The 27,049-nt window shown below is 36.9% G+C and overlaps 1 protein-coding gene across 1 annotated transcript in view; it reads right to left on the bottom strand.

The window, feature by feature from the left end:
* GRIK1 (glutamate ionotropic receptor kainate type subunit 1) overlaps positions 1 to 27,049 on the bottom strand; it is a 171,631-nt gene that overhangs the window by 76,917 nt on the left and 67,665 nt on the right. The window contains exons 3-4 of the mRNA XM_069074843.1: positions 26,411 to 26,668; positions 21,933 to 22,114 (exon numbers count right to left, since the gene is read on the bottom strand). Coding sequence (XP_068930944.1) covers positions 21,933 to 22,114; positions 26,411 to 26,668 — 440 coding nt within the window. The remainder of the gene's footprint in view (positions 1 to 21,932; positions 22,115 to 26,410; positions 26,669 to 27,049) is intronic.

Here is a 27,049-nt window from a genome sequence, read left to right as displayed (position 1 = left end):
AAATTACTGAATTCTTCCTGAACTCATACATGCTTAGCCAGGAGCCCCTCTCTTGTGAGAAACAGACCTGGCCGTACTTCCTGATAAGATGTCAGAATGATCCTGGACATCTGGGTCTCACAATAAATCAGGGCAAGGACTATACAACTGTCCAGACCAAGGCCTGGCTACAAGGGATGTGCTTATCTACCATTGTCAGACTAACTTTACTTCCCACAAGACTAACTTTGTTTCCCACACCTATTTTTGGTGGTTTTTGACTTCAAATATTCCCCCTTTCCCTATGGTTGGGGCAGCTTTCCTAAGGTTTCCTTGGGAGACTGTCGCTGGCCAGCTCAATAAACTGATGCTTAGAATAATTGACTAGGCTTGGGTTCTTTATCTCTACATGTCCATTTCACTGGCACCCCAGATGGGACAAGCCTTTGGCTGTTTTCTCTATGACCAAGCCACCCATCCCTTGGTGTGGTCTGGGTATTGGGAGTCAGACGGGAGGTGCCCCCAAAATCACTTTTGTTTCAGCCCCTCTGATTCTCACTACCTAAGGCAGCTGGGTGTTGTGGGTTAAACCTATTTTTTACTCTGCCTGAGCATCCTGTTTTATTTTTTATTTTTTTGCCTTTTTCTCCCCTCCAAGTGTCACAGGCCAATCGCCCTGTTTGACTCTCGGAGGAGGAAAGAAGTCCTCTGGAAGGCGGCTGGTACCGTGGAGGCCAGGTCTCAAGGGTAACAATGGTTTTGGGCCGACTTGAGCGCCTGAGAACAACTCCCAGCGAGTGCCGTGAGGTCTCGTGGCAGTGGCTTGTGAGTCCTACTGGGGAGGGGGATCAGATCCAAGTGTGGTTGGTGAGTACTCTGTTGGGTGAGGGAGTGTAGCTGTCACCCTCACAGCTTTCAGCAGGATGCCGCTAATGGGATTTTTTGTGTAATTTTTGTGTCTTTTCCTTTGCCCTGTCGGGACTGGGGTGGGGACCAGGAGGGCCACTTCCCAAAATTCCTAGGGGAGAGCTGTTAAGAGACGTTCCTCAACCCCAGGGATCTTGGGTCATGTGCGGACCAGTCCATACAAGTCCAGGCAGTGACATTTGTCTATGTGGGCCCTTTTTATGTAAGTGTGGATACCTTCGATTGTCTGTGTGGGCCCTTTTATGTACGTGTGGATGGAAACAAGTGTGACTGAGTGTGAATGAGTAAGGTCGAAACTGCAGCTGGACATTTCTTTGGAATGCTGTTATCTCTTTCCCTCCTCCTCCCTTCCGCTGCTGCTAAATGCAGGCGAGAGAGAGAGAGAGAGAGACAAATATTGTCTTGTTTAGGTTATATGATGGTAAATGCAAGTCAAAAAGTGTAGGAGAAGTGTCAGGTCAGAATTAGAAAAAAGTGAAGGATGTGTGGTTTTTCAGGGGTTTAATCAAAGTCCAACAGAAGGATGAGTAGACAGTAGGAAAAGCAAGAAAGTTGAAGCATGTAGCAAAGGAAGGAGCCGGGTGAGAAGTTAAGACAGGCATAGGTTATGTGCTATTGGAAGGTGTGAACAGAAGTTTTCAGATTTTTAAAAGTTTGAAAAATCTCTTCCTCTTCATTCCACTCTGGCCAAGTGGAGTGAGGAGAAGGCGATAAAAAAGGGAGGGCATCTTCTCCCCTCAGATCAAAGAGGCAGGCAGATGAACATTTAACTATTTCCTGCCTCATCTAAAAGAGGAAAGCTTTGTGTATCAGAATGCAGCTGAAAGGCAACTGAATACATTCCAGTCATTTTTGAAGAGTGTCACTCCTGATTCAATGCTAAAGATATATAGTATTTGGCACTGGGGTAAATTAAGAAAATACATAGACCTGTAAAAGAGGCACCTCAGGAGTGAAGCTTTGAGCTCTCTGGCACAGAAGGGGACACCAGGGTCCCACTCACTCAACTAGTAGATTCAAAGCTCTCACTTTCAAAGAAGTTCTAAAGAGTGGACACATAAGTGAAATTTATGGGAGTAAAAGTTAGAACAGCTAAAAACATTTGAGGAGATTTTGTTAAAGCCTCTCTCACCAGATCAGATAAGGAACGAGAGTGCTAAAGAGCAGTAGGGAATTTGAGTTACCTTCCCCCACTTGAAAAAAAAAAAAAGGAAAAAGAGTGGGGGAGGCATAGCAGCTATATCGAGAGGCCCTACTGGCAACAGCCCTGGGCCCCTGGGGCATGCAGATGACCCTCTCTCCTTTCAAACTCCTGGGTCCACAAACAGGCTCTGCAATTGTGAGGAGAGGAGAAAAGCCTCTGCACTTGGTAAGCCTAATTTTCTATCAATAATTTTGGTATGGGATGAATTGGAAATGCAATTAATATCATGTCATTGTTTTACTATGTATCTCTAAATTGTACACTCTAAACTGTAAAATCCTCTTATACTATAAAAATTGAGTGACAAAAAGCAGCTTTCAATCTGAATTTTGTTGAAACTAAAAGATGGAGAAAAACTGTAAATGTGTAAAATTAAAAAAAAATGTATAAAACCAACTATGTTCTGTTAACCCTATGTTAAAATGTTTATTTCATGTAAATTGGATTTTTTTATGTTATAATATCTGATGATTTAAAGCTGTTACATTTGGGATACAAACAGGTAGTAATAATACTGCTGATACTTATTGTGATAGCTGATTGTTCTTTTAACTTTTTGGCTATTCTGGAAATATACAGTGATTTAAAGTTATAGTTTCCACATCAGTAATGATGAAATGAATGATTCCCTGAACAGTGAATTGGAAAGGCATTTTTGTAGAATTCTTTTTTGAGAAAATGAGAAACCTCAAAAAAATATATATAGGGATGAAGTTTTCAAGCTTGCTTCATCTAAGAATGTAATTATGTTAAATTGAAGGTTTATGGATCACCACAATCACCATCTATGTGAGATTCCAGAATGTAATTAATTTTTAGTGATAAGTTGATTGGTTGTGTAGCATCAAGAAAATTTTACTTCTGTGTAACTTCAAAACTGAGTTTTAAGGTCATCAGATTGGTAATTCATTTGTTTTTATTTCAAAGTACAAATTTGAGAACATGATAATTGTTTATGATATTGTTGCTGGTAAACAGTTGTACTATCTATGCTGTATGAGAAGCAGTTTCTCTTAAAGTCTTGGAGTATTGTAATTTGGGAAATCATAAGCTTCCAAGTCTGTTTAAAAAGAAGTTTCAGTTAAGATTGTTTGAAATTGTAAGACTGTTAACTAAGTTATTTGGGCTACTGTTTTAATGCTAAAACCTAAAACTGTGAAAACTTTATTTTGCCTAGTTCTGCTCATTCAGAACAGTCCTCCTGCTACTGTATGATGTTGTAAAACTGCCTGGGAAAGCGAGCTTGTTTTAATTATGAAGCTCCTAAACAACAAGCTTGACTTGCTGAGAAGCAGCAAAGTCTATGTATAAAAGAGTAAAAAGGATCTTTAACAATTGGCCTTACCAGGACGAGATCAAAAAAATTGTGAAAGGAAAGATGTTAAAGGGAATCTCTTATGTATGTGAGTTCTGGTAAATCTTTGTGGTATATTGCAACTTAATGAGAGTAAATTGATGTTAAGATAAGAAGGTTTGGGGACAAATGGGGATTTCCAAGCCCCTCCTGTCTCTAAATAGTGGTATGGATACCTTTGTATCAGATAGTTTAAGTATGTTGAGAAGGGTGTGAGGAAGTATTTAGGAAGACAAAAAGATTTGTAACTAGATTTTATAATTAATAGCTCAATCATATTTGAGAAGAAAAGGAAATAAGAATACAAATGCAATATTGAATTATTATCCCATGGACTGAGATTGGGATTATAAAGTTACTGTAGAAAAGTTATATCTGTGTATATGTAATGGGGTCCCAGTGTATTTCAAAGTGTAATTGGGTATTAATGCCATTGACTGGATTAATTGTTGGGATTAAATCAGAGACATTTTAGTTGAGAGAAAATAAATTTTAGTGTGAGATCAGATTAAGCATAGTTACAGGAAGATGGGGAATCTTGGGAAGTAGATGCAAATCTATTAGAGCAATAATTTATAAACCTGATGGGAGATTTGATTTTTATGAACAAGAATAAATATAGAAATGAATACAGGCTATTTGAGGCTCACTTTAGAGATGTTCCTTAACCAATATGAGATTATAATCATATCTTAAACTGACTGTTGGAGCTTGTTATTTAAGATTTGATGGGATTGTTAACTGACTATTCCTCTGAGTCTAACTCCAGGTATGGATATTAAGAAAGGCTATCAAAGCTATCTGAGCCACCAATCCATGATGCCAGACCCTATGAGGTACAGGTATGGAAGGCCTATGAAGTATGGGTATGGAAAGTCGGGAGAATGACTGTTCCACGTGAGCTGAGGTAGGATCCTCCCAGTGACACCTGGCAGACTCTGAGCTTGGCTCAATGCAGATTGCAGCTTGGTATACATTTTGCCCAGAACTGACATTCTGAAGTTGGGCAAAATGGTTCCCTCATTACAGTTTTGTTCCTATTCTTGGTGGCAAGTTTCAATAATCAAAAGTTTTGAAGACACAACAACAAATCTATTAAATACTTGATTCTGGAACATCTTAAGTTACTATAAGATAAAGCTATTAGGCTTAGGATTTAGCAAAGGTATTCCTGTATAAGTCAGGGGTCCTTTAGTTCTTTGTAATAATGTGAGGACAAGTAGGTCAAGGATTTGTGGGGATATTATTCTGTTATTTAGTTAGTATCATACTTGTCTCAGCTTTCTCATAACTAGCTAATGTTAAAAGGAGAATAATTTCTGGACTACTTAGTAAATATTTTAATTGTTGTAACTGTTAGTATAATGTAAATCCCTTAGTGAAATCCCATCCTCCTGGTGGAGGATTTAATAATGTATTAATGCAAAAATATAAGAAACTAGTTTTAATGTGCCATCATGACAGTTGACCAAGACTCCATTTCAATTTTGTAAAAATGATAAGGGTTCAGGACGGGTAATTTAAATTGGTTCTAAGGTTCCTTTTGTAGGGAAGTGAATGAAAGAAGGCAGAAGAGAAAGAGCCTGGAATGTGATGCTGAGGATGGATGGATGGAAAACAACCAGAGGACTCCATCAGATGGTGTAACCCCTGCCAGACAACAGTGTGAAAAGAGACTTTGGAAGGGACAATTGTTTGTTATTGTTTTCTTTTGAATCCTTGTATCTGCACTCATGAAGGGGACTGCTCCTTAGGGTATGTTGTCGATGCAATGATATACATTCTTATTACTTCCTTGTATTTTGTAACTAAGCTAAGATGATAAGATTAGACACAAAACTTCTGGAAGGGGTCAGGTTAATGATGTTACAGAATAAAAAATAGGAACCTGTACCTATTACTCAAGATGAAGTGGGACCAACCAGAGACTTAGAAAGCCAATGTGAGGCCATGCTCAAGATGTTTGAAGAAAAAGAGTATCAAAGAATGTTAAATTGTTTTAGTGAGAAACCACAGTAGGCTAAAAGAAGGAGGGGAAAATACTTCTAGAGTAATTTTAAAAGGCCTACTAAAACTTTTATTTGCAAGATAAATTTATTGCTAAAATTAATGTAATGAGTTATAAAGCGGAAGAGATCTTGCTGTTTCGATCTGAATTTGTAGTTATTCCATTATCTAAGCAAAAGTTAACATTTGTAACTGAAAATACATGTAAAAGATTCAATTACTGAAATATCTCTTTCTTCCAGAGTGAATATAATCAGAGGATAAACAAGCTTTGTGAAACAAGGATGTATGTCTACTATCTAGCTGTGAGGTTCGAGTCAGGAACCTCTTTTGTTAAAGGAGGTACAATTATGTTAGTAAAAGAATAAAAACTTATGAGGTATCTTGTCTATGGGAAAATATAAAGGACAGTGAAATAGTCTGAGTAATGGATTATACTAGCCCATACTCACCACACTTCTGGTCAATTTTCTCTTACTTCTTTTTGGCCCTTGGTTGTTTAATCTTTTTGCTAGATTTGTGTCTTTTAGGCTCAGTACTCTTCACTTGCAGGTGACATCTCAGGCTGAGTACCAACCACTCACCCCCTGGACCTGACATCAGCCAGGCTCTGGACGCTGGCTACAGACCCCACCCCTTGAACGATGGTACCCTGAGAGGCAGGGACAGGTCTGCACCCCTTCCCAGCGAGAAGCAGATCAAGAAGCTGAGATCATAGCCCTTGTCCCCAAATGAATTTGGGTATCATCTGTTTAAGGGGGGGATTATGGGGTGCTTGGGATCTATGTCTGTAAAACCAATTTGTAATCTATGTCTGTAAAACCAATTTGTAAACTCAATTTGTAATACCAATTTGTAACATCAGGAATGATGGGGTGCTTGGGATATTTGTAACATCAGACTGTAACACTTTGTAATATCAGTTTGTAAAATCATACTCCATCCCCCCCCCTTTTGGGGGCCCTGATTCGAAAAGTGACCACCTATGGGGTCCCCATGTTTACCTTTGATCTCTGTGACCTAGGGAACTTTCATTGTGCTAAATGGGGTTGTGAGACCCTGGCCACTTGGCTTCCTAACGGGCGGGACCACTTGATTACCTTACAGCATAACTTTGTCCCTTCTAAATGTACTCTCAAACAGAGTAATCCCATGATCCTAACTGTTAAGCATCCTACTGATCCTACTTGGAAACTGGGCCACTCTTGGGGCCTGGGAATGTATGCCTATGGCTGGGATAGTGGTGGCCTCTTTACCATTCAGATACAGGCGGTTCCCGTCCCCAGGTTACCTATTGTTCCCAACCCCGATCTTAACCCTCTGGCATGGCCCCAACCTGACTTCAAACCAGATAGGGGGCTAACCGACCCTTGGATCCTGGATTATAGCAACCCCTCGCTTTCTGGCCCCATTTCTTCTGTTTTCTGTACCCAGGATGCTATGTGTTCCTTCTTAAACGCCTCCAGTCCTAATTTAACATCTTCCTGATGGCTGTGTGCGGACCCAGAACCCCCTTACTTTGTAGGGGTGGCCGCTCAAGCTAATTTGTCTGAGATTTCTAACTTTACCCTGTTTGACTCTTACCCTGACTGCTGCTCCCCTACATGTCCTCGAAGTATCGAACCCTGAGTCTGATGACTCAAGGGTCTGACCAAAGGAAAGGGGGGAGTGAAATGCCCATGGCCTCATATACTAAGCCCCTGTATGTAACAAGTTTGGAAATTACTGAATTCTTCCTGAACTCATACATGCTTAGCCAGGAGCCCCTCTCTTGTGAGAAACAGACCTGGCCCTGGCCATACTTCCTGATAAGATGTCAGAATGATCCTGGACATCTGGGTCTCACAATAAATCAGGGCAAGAACTATACAACTGTCCAGACCAAGGCCTGGCTACAACAGATGTGCTTATCTGCCATTGTCAGACTAACTTTACTTCCCACAAGACTAACTTTGTTTCCCACACCTATTTTTGGTGGTTTTTGACTTCAAATATTCCCCCTTTCCCTATGGTTGGGGCAGCTTTCCTAAGGTTTCCTTGGGACACTGTCGCTGGCCAGCTCAATAAACTGATGCTCAGAATAATTGACTAGGCTTCGGTTCTTTTTTTCTACGTGTCCATTTCAAAACAAAAGAGAGAACATTATGAAATGCAAAATATTGATTACATTGATTTTAACAGCATTTGTACAAACTAAGCCAATGTAACCCAGATTAAAAGGAAAGCAGAAACCTGAAAAACAATTTTTCCTGTCAGTGCTTCTGATAATGGCCTGATTTCCAAAAGATATAGAGAACCAAGTATAATTTTAAGAATACAATTCATTCCCTAAATGAGAAATGGCCAAAGAATATAAACAGTGAGTTGGGGAAGTTGAAATTTTGGATGTTTGATTTTAATGTAATGCGCTGTTGGTGATTAGAACAATTGTTTGTTAATAATTGGCAGCTGAAAACCCAAAAAGTCCTCATCAGAGAAATTTTTTTCTTCAAGGGAGACTCTCAGCTCAGGCTAAGGCGTGTTCAGAAGTCATTCACCAGTGGCCTCCCCTTGGAGAAGTCCTCAAGGTGTCTGAAAACAAAGCTATTTACCATTCAAAGGGGTTGGGAAAGTTCAGTTCTTTTATTTTGTGAGGGAACTCCCTCTAAAGAAGTTCTAAGTACAAACTGGGATGCAGAAAGCTAAGGTAAGTCCTTTATTGGGGGCCAAGGCTCCCATAAGTAAATCTTCCTTAACGGATTTTGGTGGGGCCAATAGGTGGTTCTGATGAGGGATGACTCCCTCTAGGTTCAGCAGGAACTCTGATGTTATCTAAAACCAGAAAACCTGCAATAGCATCTGGAAAAAATTCAAGATCTCAAGCTGAATTGGAGTGAGAGTTGTAGAAGTTTATTGTTACGCTTCTATAAGAGGCGGGCAAGTGTCCTTTAGGGGACCTGCAAGTGAGAGGGGTACAGGCTTTTACTTTTAAAGGGTAGGGCTGCCATTGTCAGGGCTGACCAGATGGAGTGAAGGGACTTCAGTGCATAGATAAAGGTTAGAGCTGACTGAGAGGAACTTGTGACTTTAGTGCATAGATAGTTTAGATGAGATTTGGGCCAGACGGGAGGAGACATGAAGAGATTAAGTAAGAACAAAGGAGTCACAAGTTGTTTCCTAGGCAGAGTGTGGATAGGGGGAAGGGGCAGAGTTTGAGGCTGGGAAAGGGATTTTACAGACAAATTGCTATTGCAATTTTACAATGCAAATTGCAGTTACAATTGTACAAACTGGTTTTACAAATTGGTTTTACAAATTGACTTAAACCCCAGGTACCCCATCAGTTCTAGCTCTGATGAAGGGACCAGGTCTGCTGAAGGAGTTAGCTAAGCCAGCAGATACCCCTTCGGGAATTTGTCTACTTCCATTCCTGGAAGGTGAAGGGATAACAAAAGAAAGAACTCACTAATATTTGCAAAAATTAAGAAATAAATAGGTCCCAAATTTGATCCAACAAAGGGACTTTCATTTTTAAACTGTGCACATTAATTTTTATTACATGAATTAGGGACTTTGTAATATGTGGTACAGTATGATTTTTCAAGCATGTGTTTTGGCAGAGATCCTAGAAGGGTGGAGTTTTAAAACAAGTCTCCCAGCTAGCTGGGACTTAACCCTCATGAATCTCTAAAGAGGAATAAGGAGGAAGACTTTGCCAGTAAATGATTTTCTGTGTCTGTCTTGTCATTTTATTTATACTTGTTAGTCAAACTAGGGTTTTTTTCCCCCCTGGGGCTTTATTAACTGAAGGAGAAAGAGTGAACACTTTCTTGAGAAAAAAGTCCTTCTCTACCTTCCAACTCCGGCCAGTTTGGAAGGCAGACAAAAAACACAAATAAGAAGGAATTTTTGTTCACTAGTCAGCAGAGATTTATGGCATCATAAACTAATTAGAGACTAAATTTGTGACTGAGATGTCATTTCTCTACTGTGAATTTTCAAAATGTGGTTTGTATATTTTTGCAAATGCTGAAATGTTTTAGCAAGTTCGGATGTTACACAGAACTGTGGATGTTATATGGAAACAACACTTAGCTCTTTTATCACTCTATTCCCAGAAAGTGAGAGATTTACTGTTTTAGTGCAAGGTAGAAGGTAATTTCGCTGATAAGAGAAAAGGGAACCAAAGCTAGTTTGAAAATGGTGAAATTCCAAAAAAAAGAAAACATCAGCTTTGCAGTTTAATCTGGTACTTAATTACCTATTATTAACTTTTTTTCTGGTTCACAAAATAAAAGTTTGTGCATATAATTAGATACTGGGGAGTTCTATAAATAAAAGTTAAGTACAAATCAGTTGAGAAAGAAATTTTTAAGTTATTTGTTTTTAAATTAGAAATTTGGCTGTAAACTCTATTAGACTCCCCATATCAAGTATGGATCATAATTGGAGTAGATTTGGATTGAATTGTCAAACAGAAGATGAAGTTTCTACTCATTTTATAATAGAAGCATAAAGCAGGATTTGGGATTAAATCCACTCAATCATGATTTCAGACAAAGTTAAAACTAAAATTGATTTAATTAAAAGAGATAAATAGGGAAACTACATTGTGATAAAAGGTACCATAGATAATGAAGTAAAATCAATACCAAACTTTATGTACCAAATGCTGTAACATCCAAATTTCATTACAAAAATATAAACTGCCTAGATTAACAAAAGAGGAAATAAAATATCTAAGTATGACTATTTTAGAAAAAGAACCTGAACAGGCCATAAAGGAGCTTCCTAAGAAAAAAAATCAGGATCAGATGGATTTGCAAGTGAATCCTGCCAAACATTTATAGATCAGCTGATTCCAATATTAAATATATTGTTTGGAATAATACATGAAGAAGGAGTCTTACCAAACTCCTTTTATGAAACAAATATGGTGCTGATACCTAAACCAGGAAGAGCAAAAATAGAGAAAAAAAAATATAAACCAATTTCACTAATGAATTTGGGTGCAAAAATCTTAAATAAAATGCTGGCTAGGAGACTACAATAATATATCACAAAGATTATACATTCTGAACAATTGGGATTTATACCAGGAATGCAGGGATTGTTCAACATAAGGAAAACCATTAACATAATTAATTATATCAGTAACAAAAGTAGCAAAATCATATGATTATATCTATAGATGCAGATAAAAAGCTTTTGACAAAAAGTCATTCTTTTTGCTTTTTGGAGGGCAATTGGGGTTAAGTGACTTGCCCAAGGTCACATGACTAGTTTTGTGTTAAGTGTCTGAGGCCACATTTGAACTCAGGACCTCCTAACTCCAGGGCCAGTGCTCTATTCACTGCACCACCTAGCTGCCCCCAAAATTCATTCTTATATGAGTCATTCTTATTAAAAATACTTGAAAACATAGGTATGAATGGATTTTTCCTTAAAATGATAAGAAGTAGCTACTTAAAACCATCTGCTGGCATTATTGTAACAGGGATAAGCTAGAAGATCTCCCCAAAAGATAAGGACTGAAAAAAGGAAGTACATTATCATTGTCAATCAATATTGTATTAGAAAAGCCAAAAGTAGCAATAAGAGAAGAAAAAGAAATGGAAGGAATTAGAATGGGCAATGAAATAATAAATTATGTCTTTTTAAAGACAACATGGTGATATAGTTGGAAAATCCTAAGAGAGTAAACTAAAAAGCTAGGTGAAGCAATTTATAATTTTAGTAAAGCAGCAGGATGTAAAATCCATAACATCATCAACATTTTTATATATTACCAATGAAATCTTGCAAGAAGAGATAATAAGAGATACCCCATTTAAAATAAAGGTAGACAGAATAAAGTACCTGTAAATATATCTGCTAAAATAAGCCTAGAAACTACATGAACATAATTAGAGAACATTTTTATACCAATGAAGTCAAATTAAAATAATTAGGGAAATATTAATTGTTCATGCATGGGCAGAGTCAATATAGTAAAAATGGTCATTCTGTCTAAGTTTATCTACTTATTCCATGCCACCCCATTTAAATTACCAAAAAAAAAATTTATTGAGCTAGAAAAAATTGTATGGCTGAAAATAGGTATAGACTAACTTCTTACTCTGTATTATAAGACAAGGTCAAAATGGGTACATGACTTAGACATAAACGGTGAAACCATAAACAAATTAGGGGTGCATAGAATAATTTACCTGTCAGATCTGTGGATAAGCAAAGAATTTGTAAACAAACAAGAGATAGAGAGCAATACAAGATATAAACGAATGTTTTTTTTTAATTACATATAGTTTTGCAAAAACAAAACCAATGCAATCAAAATTAGAAGGAAATTAGAAAGTTAGTAAACATTTTTACTGCAGGTCTGTCTCATAAATATTTCATTTCAATTTATCCAACTATTCTGGAGAGCAATTTGGAACTATGTCCACAGGTCTATAAAATTGTATATACCCTTTGATCCAGCAATACCACTGCTAGGTCTATATCCCAAAGACATGAAAAAAAAGGAAAAGGACCTATTTGTATACAAATATTTGTAGCAGCTCTTTTTGTAGTGGTTAAGAACTGGAAAAAGAAGGAATGCCCATCAATTGAGGAATGGCTGAACAACCTGTGATATATATGATTGTAATGTAATATTGCACTATGAGAAATGATAAGCAGGATGATTCAGAAACACCTGGAAAGACTTACATGAACTGATACAAAGTGAAATGAACAGAATCCCAAGAACATTATACATAGTGTCAGAAATATTGTTGATAAATAACTGAATGATTTAGCTATTCTCAACAATACAGGAATCCAAAATAATCCCAAAAGACTAATAATTAAGCATACTATCCACCTCCACAAAAAAAGAAATTATATATTATTTGAATACAGACTGAAGCATACTATTTTTCACTTTATTTCATTCTTTTTCTTTTATTCAAGTTTTTTTGTGCAAAATGACTAATAGGGAAATATTTTACATGACTGCTTATGTAGAACCTATATCTGATTGCTTCCTGTTTCAGAGAGGAAGGAGAGAAGGGAGGGATTGAATTTGGGATTCAAAACTTTAAATAAAAATGTTTTAAATTGTTTTAATGCATAATTGGGGGAAAACAAAATTTAAGAAATATAGTACTAATTTACAAAAAAAAAAGGTCTCATTTCTCAGATATATAGAGAACTGAGTCGAATTTATAAGAATACAATCATTCCCCATTTGATAAATGATCAAAAAATATGAACAGGCAGTTTTCATTATAAACATTCCTTGACAAATGGGGAGCATTTATAAGTTTATAGTACAGAAGTGACTTATGTGATGATTTGTGATTATGAAAATTATGAAATTATACCTGGAATAGTATATATTGAAGTTACATCTTGAGCCAACTTAGTCTCAATAAGCTCCAGTCTTAAAAATATAATTTTCCTTTATGGATTAGTATACAATACCTTAACAGAGAGATATCTGTTAGTCTTGAGGCATGCTGTAGTTAGTGTTTTTCTGGATTTTTGAGAGACTTATGATATAGTCATTTTTGTTGTGCTGGTGTAATGGCAAGCAAAGAAGTACTTAGCACCTTGTTTCAGCTATTTAATTATTTAGCACCTTGTTTCAGTTCCAGTTTCTTTTGAGTCTTGTCCTTCATTATATCAAGTCTTTGTTAAGAAACAAACAGGACTTGTGAAAACCACAGTGTGAGGGACAAAAGTGCCAAAGACAGGAACAGGGAGGAGCTAATGACCATATATAAGGAGAAGCCCAAGCTGGAAGAAAGCAGAAGTGGTAGGAAGCATGGTTGTGGAGTCAGATCTTTATCTGTCTGTGTTGATGTTACTTTATTAGATCTGTCTGTTGATAGAGGACATTGCTATTGTTACAGAAGCCCTGGGACCTTACTGCTGGTTCAGAAGCCCTGAAAGAGGAATTTCTTGTTGTCTGTTTACAGAAGTCCTGAAGGAGGGTCTTACTGATATTTTCAGAGGTCCTGGGACTTTACTGATGATTTGTGTTGATTTCTCAGACACAGACCCTGTTTTCTGGTCTGTGTTGATTGCACAGGCAGAAAGTAAATTGATGATGGTGCCAGCAATGTGCATGAATGTTGTTGTGGCTCTGTTAAGCTTTGTCTTCCCAGAAACAGGAACTGTGAAGGACTTGAGGTAGACTGGACACTGTGAGCTTTAATATGGAACAAAGCTAGATGAGGAACTGGATGAGGAGCTGGACAAGGAGCTGAGAGCCACCTGCCTATGAATCCAGGTGACAGTTGGGTAGATCCAGGGAGCTGGACCCATGGAAGAGGAACCATGGAATCTGGGAGCCAGACTCAAACCAAGATGAAAAGATCTCTCCTTGGGTACTTAATGCAAACTGAGGAGATCATGATTTACTGTGGCCTAGGGGTGGGAGGACTTTGTACTCTGTACCTTGTACCTCTTAAGGATGATTAAGTTAAGGATGATTAGAAACTAATCTTCAATCAAGAAGAAAGAAGACTTTTTGACTGAAAGATTAAGACAATGTGACCTAGGGGTAGAGAACTTTGACCTTTATACTTTGTGTTCCTTAAGGAGGTTTGCTCCCTTAGGATGACTGAGTTAAGGACTTACTGAATGATATCTTTTGTTCAAAACTATGTGGCCACTTTGGTGACAACAATGGGGACACTTTAGTGATAAGTTGTTATGTCACAACATTGTGAATGCTATACTTTGGTTTCTATAAATATTTTGCTTTAGTTTACTGCTGAATAAGTAGAGAGTTCACTATACTATGGGATCAGAACTTTAAAGCTGTTCACAGCAGCAGTCCTCTGGAAAGCTGCTCATGTTTGGCTTTACAGATGGTTCAGTCATTTCAGTGGTTTCCAACTCTCCATGACCCCATTTGGAGTTTTCTTGGCAAAGATACTAGAGTGGTTTTCCACTTGCTTCTCCAGCTCATTTTACAGATTAGGAAACTAAGGCAAATAGGCATAACTGACTTGCAAAGGGTCATGCAGCTAGTATCTGTGGCTGTATTTGAACTCAGGTCCTCCTGACTCCAGAGCCAATGCACGATGCACTGTATCACTTAGATGCCCTTTATAAGATTAGGAACCTGGAATATCCTTTCAGGATGATGTGGGGATAATGTTCTCCTAAGAAGGGAATTAAGACAAAAATGCAAAATTTTTCTAATTAGATAAAATACGTAGAAGTTTTACATTTTAAAAAATTAAACAGACTAGTAAACTTTGAGAATATAACAGGATCAGACTGTTTTTTCTACAATGTGTAAATGTATATAATTGGCTTCCAAATGTTTCCAGTGAATACTTGGAGCCAGTTCAGGCTCCAAGTATGTTTTAGTAATGTCTTCTACATTGGTTTAAGGATTTTACATATAAAATTGTATTGATAATTGGTTTTTTTTATGGAGGGCAATTGGTGTTAAGTGACTTGCCCAAGGTCACATGGCTATTTTTTGTGTTAAGTGTCTGAATTTTGTGTTAAGTGCCTGGATCTGAACCCAGGTCCTCCTGACTTCAGGGCTGGTGCTCTATTCACTGTGCCACCTACCCGCCCCTGTATTCATAGTTGTGAATAGGGTTAAATTATTTTCCTATTTTAAGTATCTGAAAATGTTAAGAGAACAACATTTCAGTAACTCATAGATTCTTTTTTATTCTTCGTTCAGGTTTTTTAAATTTTTTCTTCAATTGGTAGTATATATATTAGATATAGAGTTTTGGTAAAAATAAAAACAGCAAGTGATATATAAGAAACTGAAATTCTTTGATGTTTCAGGCAAATTATGGGTTCCTAATTTACTGTTCTTCATATAGCTCTTTTGTTAATAATTAGAACCATAAGGTTTTCACCACATGAAATATTTTGGAAAAGCAAATTTAGACTGCTGTACTAAATTGTATTACTGACAGATTTTAGTAGAATTAATTAGGAACTTCTTTAAGTGATTTGGAAGTGAGAAGCAGATCTTCAAGAAGGAGCCCCTTTCAAGATCTACCCTAAGAATGAGATCTATTTCAGAATGTTCAAGAGAAAATACTTCCAGGAACCAGATGACTACAGGGGACATCTGGGATCCAAGAGGAAATGTGCCGAGAAAATGGACATTGGGATTTGGTTACTAGAACACAAGGAGACTTTATGTGATTTAATAGTGATGATCATTGCAGTATTACTTTGGCTTTTTGTTTAGGGTTTTTGTGTTTGCTGAGTTTTCTTGGTTACTTTGGTGACATAAATCTCTACTTTAAATTAGCCTATGGTTTTAGAAATTTTTACTTTGACTTGTGATAAGATTAATCAGTCTTGTTCTTATGTTAACATTCAGGGAAAATTGTTACCAGTTATAACAAGTTATAGCACAAGACACAAACTACTCATTTCAGGTGACCTCTGGTGGACTCTCTCTTTTAGGTTCACTTGGCTGCAGGGAAATAGCCAACTCCAATTAAGCCACCAAAATCATTGTTCTAAAGCACAGTTCTGACTATATCACCTTCCTACTCATTAAACTCCAGTTGGCTCCCTGTCACCTCAGATCAAATAAAACATCCTCTGGCATTCAAAACCTTTCATAACTTAGCCTCCCTTCCTATCTTTCCAGTCTTCTTATTCTTTCCTCCCTGGAATATACTCTTTTATCCAGTGACACCAGTCTGCTTCCTTTCCCACAAACAAGATGTTCCATCTCTTGGTTCTGAACATTTTCTCAGACCTGTCCTCAATGCCTGGGATGCTCTCCTTCCCCATCTCTGCCTACTGTCTTTCCTGGATTCCTTCAAGTCCCAACTAAAATCCCACTTTGTATAGGATGACTTTGCCAAAAGTTCTTAATTCTATGGCCTTCCCCTGTTGTTTATTTCCTATTTATCTTATGTCTAGCTTGTTTGTATATGTTTGTTTGTTGTTTCCTCCATTACACTGTGAGCTCTTTGAGGGCAGAGAGGGCCTTTTACTTCTTTTTGTATGCTATTGCTTAGTGACAGTGCACATAGTAGGCACTTAATAAAGGCTTATTGACTGACTAACTAGTATTTTTAATCTATCATTAATAAATGCATATATGGTATGATCTTCAAACATGCAATGACAAAGACTTGAAAGCATAACTAACACATTAGACAGCCCAATTGTGATTGAAAAAAGATACATAAAAGCAAATACAAACACAAAATTAAAAAAAATCTAATTCAAAGAAATTTAGAAAGGATAAATGTGAAGTCAATAAATCATCCTCACCAGCACAGGATAGGGGAAGGACAGTTACACAGCACTAACTACTGTACTTATATACTAGCAATACTTCAACTACTTTTGAAAAAAAAATCTGAAGGATTTTAGTGGATTGCAAATTCATTATTTGTCACAGTATAATGTGACAGCAAAACAAAACAAAATAAATACACACATGGGAAATTCAGTTTTAGATAATCCAGGTATGATCCTAATCCCCTTACATTTATAGCAACAGACACACATCTTCAGACCTCAGAATGCTAAGAAGCCCAATTCATAAGTTGATAGATGGTTATCATAATTCATTAGAATGCCCTAGTCTAGCTAGTTTCCTGGGCTCTTTTTTGAAAGTCTAATCCCACATCTTTTTTGCCCTATAGGGTCACTAGAAATGATGAATTTAAAGAACTGAAACATAGGAAGACAAGTATAAATTAATGTCTTGTAAAAAAAAAGTTGGAGAACAACATACTTGACTGAAATACAGCAGAAGTCAAATTGATTGCAATGACAAATTTTAGTCATGAAGGACAGATATACTTCCTTTCTCTGTAAAGGAAGGGACCTGGGGATTGGAAATGTTGTGTACACTGTTAAAACTGGTTACTCTTTTCAGGAATATTTGCTTAGTTCCTTTTCATCACTTTGAGGAAAGGTTCACTGGGGCAAAGGCTATAGTCATTACTGTTATGTACTTTTAAAAGCACTTTGACTTACTTTAAAAAATATATCTAAAGGAAAAAATTAATAAAATAATTCCTTATTTATAGGCAGAATGCAGAAATTTATAATTTCTTTATGACTCAACCCTCTTTTTACAAATTAGCCAAGATAAGAAGGAAAGCAGAAAGTTGGGGGAAATTTTTATAAATGGTTTCTCAGATGAGGATCTCCTATCTCAAATATATAAGAACTTTGTTAAATCTATAAGAATATGAGTCATTCTCCAATTGATAAATGATCAAAGAATATACACAGGCAGTTTTCCAACGAATAAATCAAAACAATTTATAGTCATATGAAAAGTGCTCTAAAATCATGTAAAGCCAAGCACGAGCAGCTTGCAAAGCCACACACAAGCAGCTTTCCAGAGGATTGCTGCTGTGAACAGCTTTCAAGGTTCTCATTACATAGTATAGTCAACACTCCATTTATTCAGTGACAAATCAGAGCAAAACATTCACAGAAAATCAAGGTACAGCATTTACAATGTTACAACTTATCACAGAAAATCAAAATACAGCATTCAACATGTCACAACTCAACAGCTTATCACTAAAATGGCCACATAGTTTTCACCAAAGTGGTCCCAATAGTTTTCAACAAAGTACAATCATTTAGTAACTCAATAATTTAGTAACTCAATCATTCAATCATCCTTAAGGAGGTTTGCCTCCTTAAGGGACACAAAATACAAAAGTCAAAGTACTCAACCCCTGGGTAGTCTCAATTGGAGATTAGTTTTCCAATCATAAACTAATTACATTCATTTAGTCAATCACAGAGTCCTTAATTCAGTCACAAAGTGCAATAGTCAAAGTCCCCCACAGATGGGGTGCAATTAAGTTACAACTTTAATAGTCACTGTAATCAATCAAACATGTATCATTTACTTAGTTCAGGGGAAAAAGTCAGCACTCTGAACTTCAGAGAATACAAACAGAAGTTACATTAGAAAATAACACAATTCCACAGACAGGGCTTCCAGCTGTCTGACCACTATATCCATACCTAGTTAGTTTCCAGAGAGGGACGAACCAACATTTGGGTTTTCAATGGCTGCCCGCAGTCTCATCTGGTCAAATCACATAACTCTTCCCAAAGTGAGCCCCAAAGTAAAACCTCACATCAGAGTTAGTCATTACTCAGATAATTTCATCAGTCACTACTCAGTATCCATGGAGAGGTCTTTTCATCTTGACTCGAGGCAGGTAGCTCCTACCTGAATCCACCAAACTGTCACCTGGGTTCAAAAGCAGACAGTTCCCAGTTCTTTGTCCAGCTCTCCATGCAGTTCCTGCTCAACATTCAAGCTCACAGTGTCCAGTCCATCTCAAATCCTTCCCAGTCTCTGTTCCTGGGAAGACAAGGCTTAACAAAGCCACAAGAACATCCATACATATCAACAAAGTCACAACAACATTTGTACAGAATACTGACACCATAGTAATGTTTCCTCAGTCTTTGGCAGCTCCAGCTGACCCTCAGAAGTCTGCAGCAGCTTCATTCTCAAAATCAAAATCACTTTCTCCTGTTTTCAAAATCAAAATCATTTTCTCCACAGAAGTTCCAGTCCAGCAACAGCAACCCAGCCTTCAGGTGCTCATCCCAAGAAGTTCTGACTTTCCCAGCTGGGGTTTTTCCTTACGTACAGTATTGTTCTTCCCTATTCATCCCCTTCCCATTACATCAGCAACAGGGGTTCCTACCTTCTGTTTCTTTTAAGAGGCTTAATTTGAAACTAGGTGCTAAGTACCTGTCAGCTTAGCAATACAAAGGAATCTTCAAATTCCATTACCATTACACAGCTTTCCAGAGGACTGTTGCTGTGAACAGCTTCAAGATTCTGATTACACAGTATAGTGAACTCTCTATTTATTCAGCAGTTAATTAAAGCAAAATATTCACAGAAACCAAAGTACAGCATTCGAAATGTTAGGATATAACAGCTTATTACTAAAATGGCCCCATAGTTTTCACCAAAGTAGTCACATCCTTTTAAGCAAAAGATATCATTCAGTAAGAACTTAATCATCCTTAAGGAGGCTTGCCTCCTTAATGGACACAAAGTACAATTATTCAGTAAGTCCTTATCTCAATCACCCTTAAGGAGATCTCCTTAAGGGACACAAAGTACAAAGGTTAAGGTTTTCCACCCCTAGGTCACACTGTCTTAATCTCTCAGTCAAAAAGTCTTCTTTCTTCTTAATTGGTGACTAGTTTCCAATCATCCTTAACTCAATCATCCTGAAAAGGTTACAGGATATGGAGTAGAAAGTTCTGCACCCCAAGGACACAGTAAATTATTATCTTCTCAATTTGCATTAAATACCCAAGAAGAGGTCTTTTCATCTTGACTCGAGGCAGGCTCTCAGCTTCCATGGCTCCTCTTCTATGGTCCCAGCTCCTGCTTGAATCTATCCAAGTGTCACCTGGATTAAAAGGCAGGCAGCTTTCAGTTCCTTGTCCAGCTCCTTGTGTAGTTCCTGTTCCATATTGAAGTTTACAGTGTCTAGTCCACCTCAAGTCCTTCACAGTTTCTGTTCCTGGGAGGACAAAACTTAACAAAGCCACAATTCATGCATATTGCTGGCACCATCATCAATTCACTTTCTGCCTGTGAAATAAACATAGATCCAACAAAAATGTCCAAGAAAGCAATACAAATCATCAGTATAGTCCCAGGACCTCTGAAAACATCAGTAAGACCCTCCCCCAGGATTTCTGTAATCATACAATAAGAAAATCCTCTTTCAGGACTTCTGAATCAACAGTAAGGTCCCAGAACTTCTGTAACAACAGCAACATCCTCTATCAGCAGAAAAATCTGATAAATCAAAACAGACAGACAAAGTACAGGCACCACAGCCATGTTTCCTCCCAGTTGTCCTCTCTTCTCATTTCTCAGTTCTTCTCAATTCTCTTCTCAGTTCTTCTCAGTTCTCCCACCACAAGTTCTATTCTCAATTCTTCTCTCTCCAGCCTGGACCTTTCCTAATATATATATATATATATATATATATCTTTTGCTTTTTGGAGGGCAAATGGTGTTAAGTGACTTGCCCAAGGTCACATGGCTGGTTTTTGTGTTAAGTGTCTGAGACCAGATTTGAACTCAGGTCTTCCTGACTCCAGGGCTGGTGCTCTATTCACTTCGATACCTAGCCGCCCTGTCCTCTCCTTATATATGATCATTAGCTCCTCCCTGCCCCACCCCTTCCTGTTGCATCAGCAACTTCTCCCACTGTGGGATTCACAAGTTCTGTTTTGTTTTGTTTTGTTTTTTAACAAAGGCTTGATATAATCAAGGGTAGAAAACAAGGTGATTGCCATTACAGGAGGGGAAGATCTTAAAATACCCATTACCATTACAAATCATTATTGATTAGAGAAATGCAAATTAATACAACCTTAAGAAATAATTTTATACCTATGAGATTGGCTAAAATGATTGAAGGTAAAAGTGATAAATGATGGAGGGGATGTGAAAAAATTGGGACACTAATTCACTGTTAGTGAAATTGTAAACTGATCCAACCATTTTGGAGAACAATTTGGATTTACACCCAAAAGAGGTATTAAACTACCTATACCCTTTGATTCAGAAATACCACTACTAGGTCTGTTTCCAAAGATTAGGAAAAGGATATAGGAAAGAAAGATATAGGAAAAGAACCTATATGTTCTAAAAGGTTTGTAGGGGCTCTCTTTGTGGTAGCAAAGAACTGGAAATTGCAAAGATATCCATCAATTTGGGGAATGGTTAAACAAGTTGCAGTATGCGATTATGCTATGAGCTATATGAGCTCAATGATCTCAGAAAAACATAGAAAGACTTGCAGGAAATAATGAAGAGTGAAATGAGCAGAACCAAGAGAACACTATATATGGCAACAGCACTATTATTTTAAGAGCAACTTTGAATGAATTATTTTGATTATTATAAGTACCCAAATTATCTACAAAAGATGTATGAAGACGCTATCTGCATCCAGAGAAAGAACTGATAAATAGAAGCATGTATAGAATAATTGTGTGTGTGTATGTGTGCATTTATGTCTAAAAGTAACTATCTCTAGGGTGGCAGAGGGGTAGGAAAGAAAAAAAAATAAATTTACATGATAGTTTTGTTGTATATTTGAAAGGAATAGCAAGTTGTGCATAGTATATTTGCAGTTTATGTGCAATCATCTTTTTTTATGGTATGCTATGAAAATGCTTGTTTTGTTCCATGAATTAAAAAAATAAAATAAATTAAGAAAAACAGTCCCCAATATTCCCTACTACATGCACAACATAACTTATCAACAGACATATAATTCAGTAGAAGTCTACTGAATTTCCTTAGTTTCATTGATTTTTACAATGGCTCTAATAACTGATATCATCAATCAAATCTACATATATAATTTGTAGTAAATTAAAACTAAATAGCTTCTTTGAGAATGAGAAATGAATATTTCCTTCAAATGCCTACTTCCTCCATACCCACCTTACCTGCTTAAGTATTTCAGCTGCCACTTCATAGGAACAATCAAATATCACATAGAACTCCTTTCCTCTCTTCATTTCCTTCAGTAAAGGCTTGGCATCTTTATTCCCAGAAGGTAGTTGGCGGATTTTTATTTTAATGTTATATTTGGAAGGAGCCTTGATCAGCTCTTGCAGGCGAATTAGACCTAGAAAATGACATATAATAACACAACCAAAACTTTTGTTGAATGTTTACTACAGTTTCATCAGTTATGTCATTCTCAATATATGTCAGGCTGCCACTATTCAGACTTTATACTTTTGACTGTGGATCTTGTCAACTCTCTCTGGTGCTTTATGCAGACACTTATTAACATTTGGAAGTATTATATTATATTATTTCCTCATTTTATAGAGGGGAAATCTTTATTCATGGCAGTAACTGGCTAAAGTTGTTATACAGCTAGTAATTAATGAAGCTAGCAAACAGTGAATAATGATTATATCTGGTAAGGAAATGTAAACAAATTATATTTATTGATAATTGTTCTTTCTATAAGGTTGGTTCTTAGCTATATTTACATTTCTATCCATGGCATTTACCTCCTGAAAAATATGCTCCTGTAGTATTCTCCTTCCTTTCAGCACACACACACACATACACACACACACAAATTAATATTGAAGGCATTTTTTAAAAATCCCCTTTTTTAGGAGAACAAATTTCACCAGAAGAAATTTAACATCCCCTACTTAGTTATGTTCAAATGCAAAAGCATAGATGTCAAAAAAGGAAATGGAAAAGAATAGGAAATGGGTAGAGTAAGTCAAAGAAAAGGAAGAAGGGACAACCAATACTCCTTTCTTAGTTCCTTTTAAAATTTTATCTAATTGGTAATTATAGAATTGATAGCTGGGAGGCTTGGTGACTTTAGCAAGACCACACATGTAATAAATAGCAAAGGTAGAGTTTAAACTCAAGCCATCTGACTTGAAATCTAATGCTTCTTCCACCACAAGATGCTGCCCACTATTACCCTATCTGACAACAAACTATCTTCTACAAAACAGCTGAGAAAATGTAGATTCGAGATTGGAGCTCAACAGAGAGATTGTGTAAATAGTTGTGAAAATCGTCTTCAGAGAGATAATAATTGAATCTACGGGAGGCAATGAGATCAACAAGTCATATATTATAGAGGAAGAAAAGAGTCCAGGACAAAGTCTTGGTTAACCCCTATAATTATGAGCTATGACCTGATGAAGATAAAGTAATAGAAAATGAGGAGAGGTTGTGGTAGAAGGAGAACCAAGGGAGAGTAGTGTCATAAAAACTTATCAAGAGATTATCAAGAAGAAGAGAGTGATCAACAATTGTAAAAGATTATAGAGGTCACAAAAAGGATGAAGATTAAGAAAAAGTTGCTAGGTTTGTTGATCAAGAGACCCTTCATTACTTTGGAGAAAATAGTTTCATTTGGATGATGAGTCAGAAGCCAGGCTATAGAGAATGTCGAAGGTAGTGAAGAGGGAGGAAGTGGAAATACCAATTTTAAAAGACTTTCTCAAGGAGTTTAGACATAAAAGAGAGGATGACTATAGGATGATATTTAACTAGGATGGTTAGATCACATAAAGATTTAAAAAGTAATTTTAAGGAACCTCTTGACAAAAAGCTTCAATTTTTTGTGTGAAGTATGAGTCAATTTCTGAACTAAGAGCCTGTGGAGAGAGGCTCCCATGGAAGACTTGTGAAGTGAAGAAAATGTCCAAAAAACATACTGTGGTGAGGGGAATAGTGAATAAATTAGGGAGATATGAAAGCATTGTATTGCTGCAATGAGGGCCTGGTTTATATTAGGTAACATAAATTTGTTGCAGACTTTGTCAGCAGTTTTATGATTTTCCTCCAGCCTATTCAGCAGTAATAGAATATGGATCAATGCAGGGGATGCTGGGAATAACCCAAGGTTAGGGCCTGGCAAGGCTTGATATGTAATAGAATAAGAGGGCAAAGGACTCAAATGCAGAGTATAGTATAGAGTTCAATTAGTTCACCAAGGAGTTGAGATAAGGATAGAAAGAGAGTGTATTAAATGTGGAGGTGATGCCCAGGGAAGGAATCAAGGGGTAGAAGAACTGAAGGACAATGTAAGGACGAAGAACTGGGCTAGGGGTTGTAAGGTAGCATGAGAGATAGAATGATGAAAGATTATTTTCTGATAATGGAATTTCTCAGTTCATTAACAAATATTCAAGTGGAACATTAGTGTATTATAGTAAGATCAAGGATGTCACCCCTGTGTCTGGCTGAGGTTGAGTGGAGAGGTAAGTGGTAGGAAATAAGTTAGTTGAAGAAATGGGAAGGTAGAGTTTTTGAAGGAATATCTATATGTATGTTGAACTTTTCTATCATGAAGGCAGGAGTTCAAATGAAGGGAGATTGTGAGTCCCTTAAGGAAGGAAGAAGAGTGTCCTAAAGCTCAGTAGATAAGAGCTATTATAATCTTAATTGGGTGATAAATACAGATTAAATGAACCTCGAGGGAGGAGGGGCTACTGAGAGATGTTGTTAAAGGGAGGAGCTAGAGCAAGGAACAAGGACCATTCTGACTCACCCACGAAAATTAGTGAGTCAGGGGAAATGGGTGAAACTATGACTTGAGCAGAAAAGGATGGCCAGAGAAGCTGGGTCATCAGTCAGGTTTGTCAATTATGAAGCAAGCATTCCAAATAGTAAACTAGAAGGATTGGGCAGAACTGGAGTGGGGCATTGCTGGTGAAGAGTTGAGGTGGATGTGATCAAAGGAGCAAGTTAAAGGGATAAAGAAGATGAAGGGAGAAGGTATATAAAGACAACTAGGTGTTTGGAATCACTGGGATAGGAGGGGAGCATGCTAACCACTGAGGAATGAGTCCTAGCAGAATATTAATGACTAAAGAGAAATTCATTGAGGAAGGGAAGTGATAAGACTAGACTGTTTAAGGACCTTCTTTGATGTCCAACCTTAAGATACATGATAATATTGTGTCCTTTTAGTCCCAGGAGAAAAAGAAAGTACAGTATGAGGAAGTCCAGACAACAGACAGGAGCTGACAATTTGGGGGTGGGTTTGATCCAGAAATGGCCTCTGGAGCACTGTAGAAAGGCCTGGGGCAAAGAAAGAAGCCTGAGTCAGATGACCTGATGGGGTTAGGATCTCTGGGGAAGTCTCAGAGGCAGAGAATCTGGCTGAAAGTGTTAAATGGTCTAAACAAATTCACGCTACTGGGTCTATGCTTATTATCATAATTTAACTATCTCCAAGTCTATACTTATGCAATACCTTCTGTTTCCTTTTTTTTTTTTTCAGTGACTGTGGTACTCAGCTGATCCCTTCTCGAGGATGATAGCAGTGGGAGTAAAAACCCTCTAAGAGTTATTATGGAAACCCTTAGGAAAAGTGTTCTGCTCTTGTGAGTGCATGTTTATAGTGAAGATATCTAGATAGCATAGTCAATAAACTTTTATTAAGCACCTGCTATGTGTCAGACACTGAGCTCAAAATCCAGCTGTTCACAATGCAATGGTATCTTTCATCTCAACTATTTATAGAGTGAAGTATGATATAAGTGAGTGATTCCAGTAAGCACAGAATCTACATAAAGAATGCTTATACACATAAATAAAACTTTTGAAAAAAAAAAACTTGTTACATTAAGAACACTAATTTAATTTAACATTTTAAATTTAATATATAGGATGGTTTCAACAAGTTTAATGCAAAAGAGTAATAACAATATTATATATGAATTATATAGGGAATAGTAAGTACTTGAAGGTGGACAAGAGAAATAAGATTAGTGGCAGGGAAGTTATAACTAATTTTAATGATATAATTTTTTTTATTTCAATAACAGAGCAATGAACTTGGAGTCAGGGATTTTATTCTGCAAATCTTAAAGCATTATGTAAATTTTTGCTAGCTTTTAATACATTTTTGTAAATTTTCCATAATCTATTAATTAATATCTTTAATTTAGGATAGAATAGGCCTATTATCCATTTTCCATGAAGGAATAGGCTTAGTTTTTAATTTTAATTTTAAAATAAATTATTTTAGTAGTTGTTCTCTCTTAGAGATCTCTCTTCTAAATTTCACCTAATCATTTAGCTAATTTTACCTTCTTCACCATAATCCTATTTAGGGAACAGAATCTTTAGTCACTGTTCTGATAATGAGAGACAAGCTTGACTCATTTCTATAAACCCTGAACTAAAAGTAAGATAACTGGTGTCACCCAAAGGGGGTTTGTTAACATCTCCCTGAATTTCAATGAAAAATCAAACATTCTGAGGAGGAATGGCTAAAAAAGACTAGGAAATAATAAAAATAGGAAATAGTTTAAAACTTTATTTACCAGCAGGCATATATGATTATTTAACTTAGCCTTCAGGATTTTAATACCAGGGACTTTGATATCACCAAATTTTCAGATAACATCCCAGCTAAGTACCATACCTGTGTTGTCTTCATATACCACAGTCACGATTCTCCAATTATAATAGAGTATCAAGTCCAGGATGGCCCTACTGAAGGCTGCATAATCCGGATAAAGGTTAATATAAAACATATCATTTTTATCCATGGTAGGATGTTTCCAGTGAGTCTGTATGTGAGGAACTTCAAGGGCATTGCAAATGGACTGTACAGCACTGACTGAAGAGATGTGGGATGGACCGAACAGTGCAGCCACCCCAAGTGCAAGCTGGTCACATGCTGAGGGAGGAAGTAGAAGAGAAGAGAAATAAAGGCAAAGATGGGAAGGGAAAGGGAGGGAAGAGAAAAGGAATGAGGGATAAAGACAAAAAATTGTGACATTTTCTATCAAATTTCCATATGTATATAACTGCTTGGAATTTTTTTCTTATGATGCTCTATGAAAAAGAAGTGTGACTTGACTAGCTTAGAATATGGAATGCTAGAGTATTTAAAAATAATTTTAATTACATAATCGATTATTATGAAATCAGAGGATTTCAAATAAGTGTTAGCTGACATTCTTCATTAAGTTAGGATAGAGATCCCCTACTTAATATACTTTTGTCATTCTGACAATCCACTTGTCAAATAGATGTCATATGAATTAATTCTTGTCAT

The sequence above is a fragment of the Petaurus breviceps genome, unplaced genomic scaffold (genome assembly GCF_028583685.1).
Source record: "Petaurus breviceps papuanus isolate PSGF00001 unplaced genomic scaffold, PetGlider_PUasm1.0 90897, whole genome shotgun sequence".
Taxonomy (NCBI): domain Eukaryota; kingdom Metazoa; phylum Chordata; class Mammalia; order Diprotodontia; family Petauridae; genus Petaurus; species Petaurus breviceps.
Note: the sequence above shows the minus strand (reverse complement) of the source record. Positions and strands in the feature narration are given on the sequence as shown.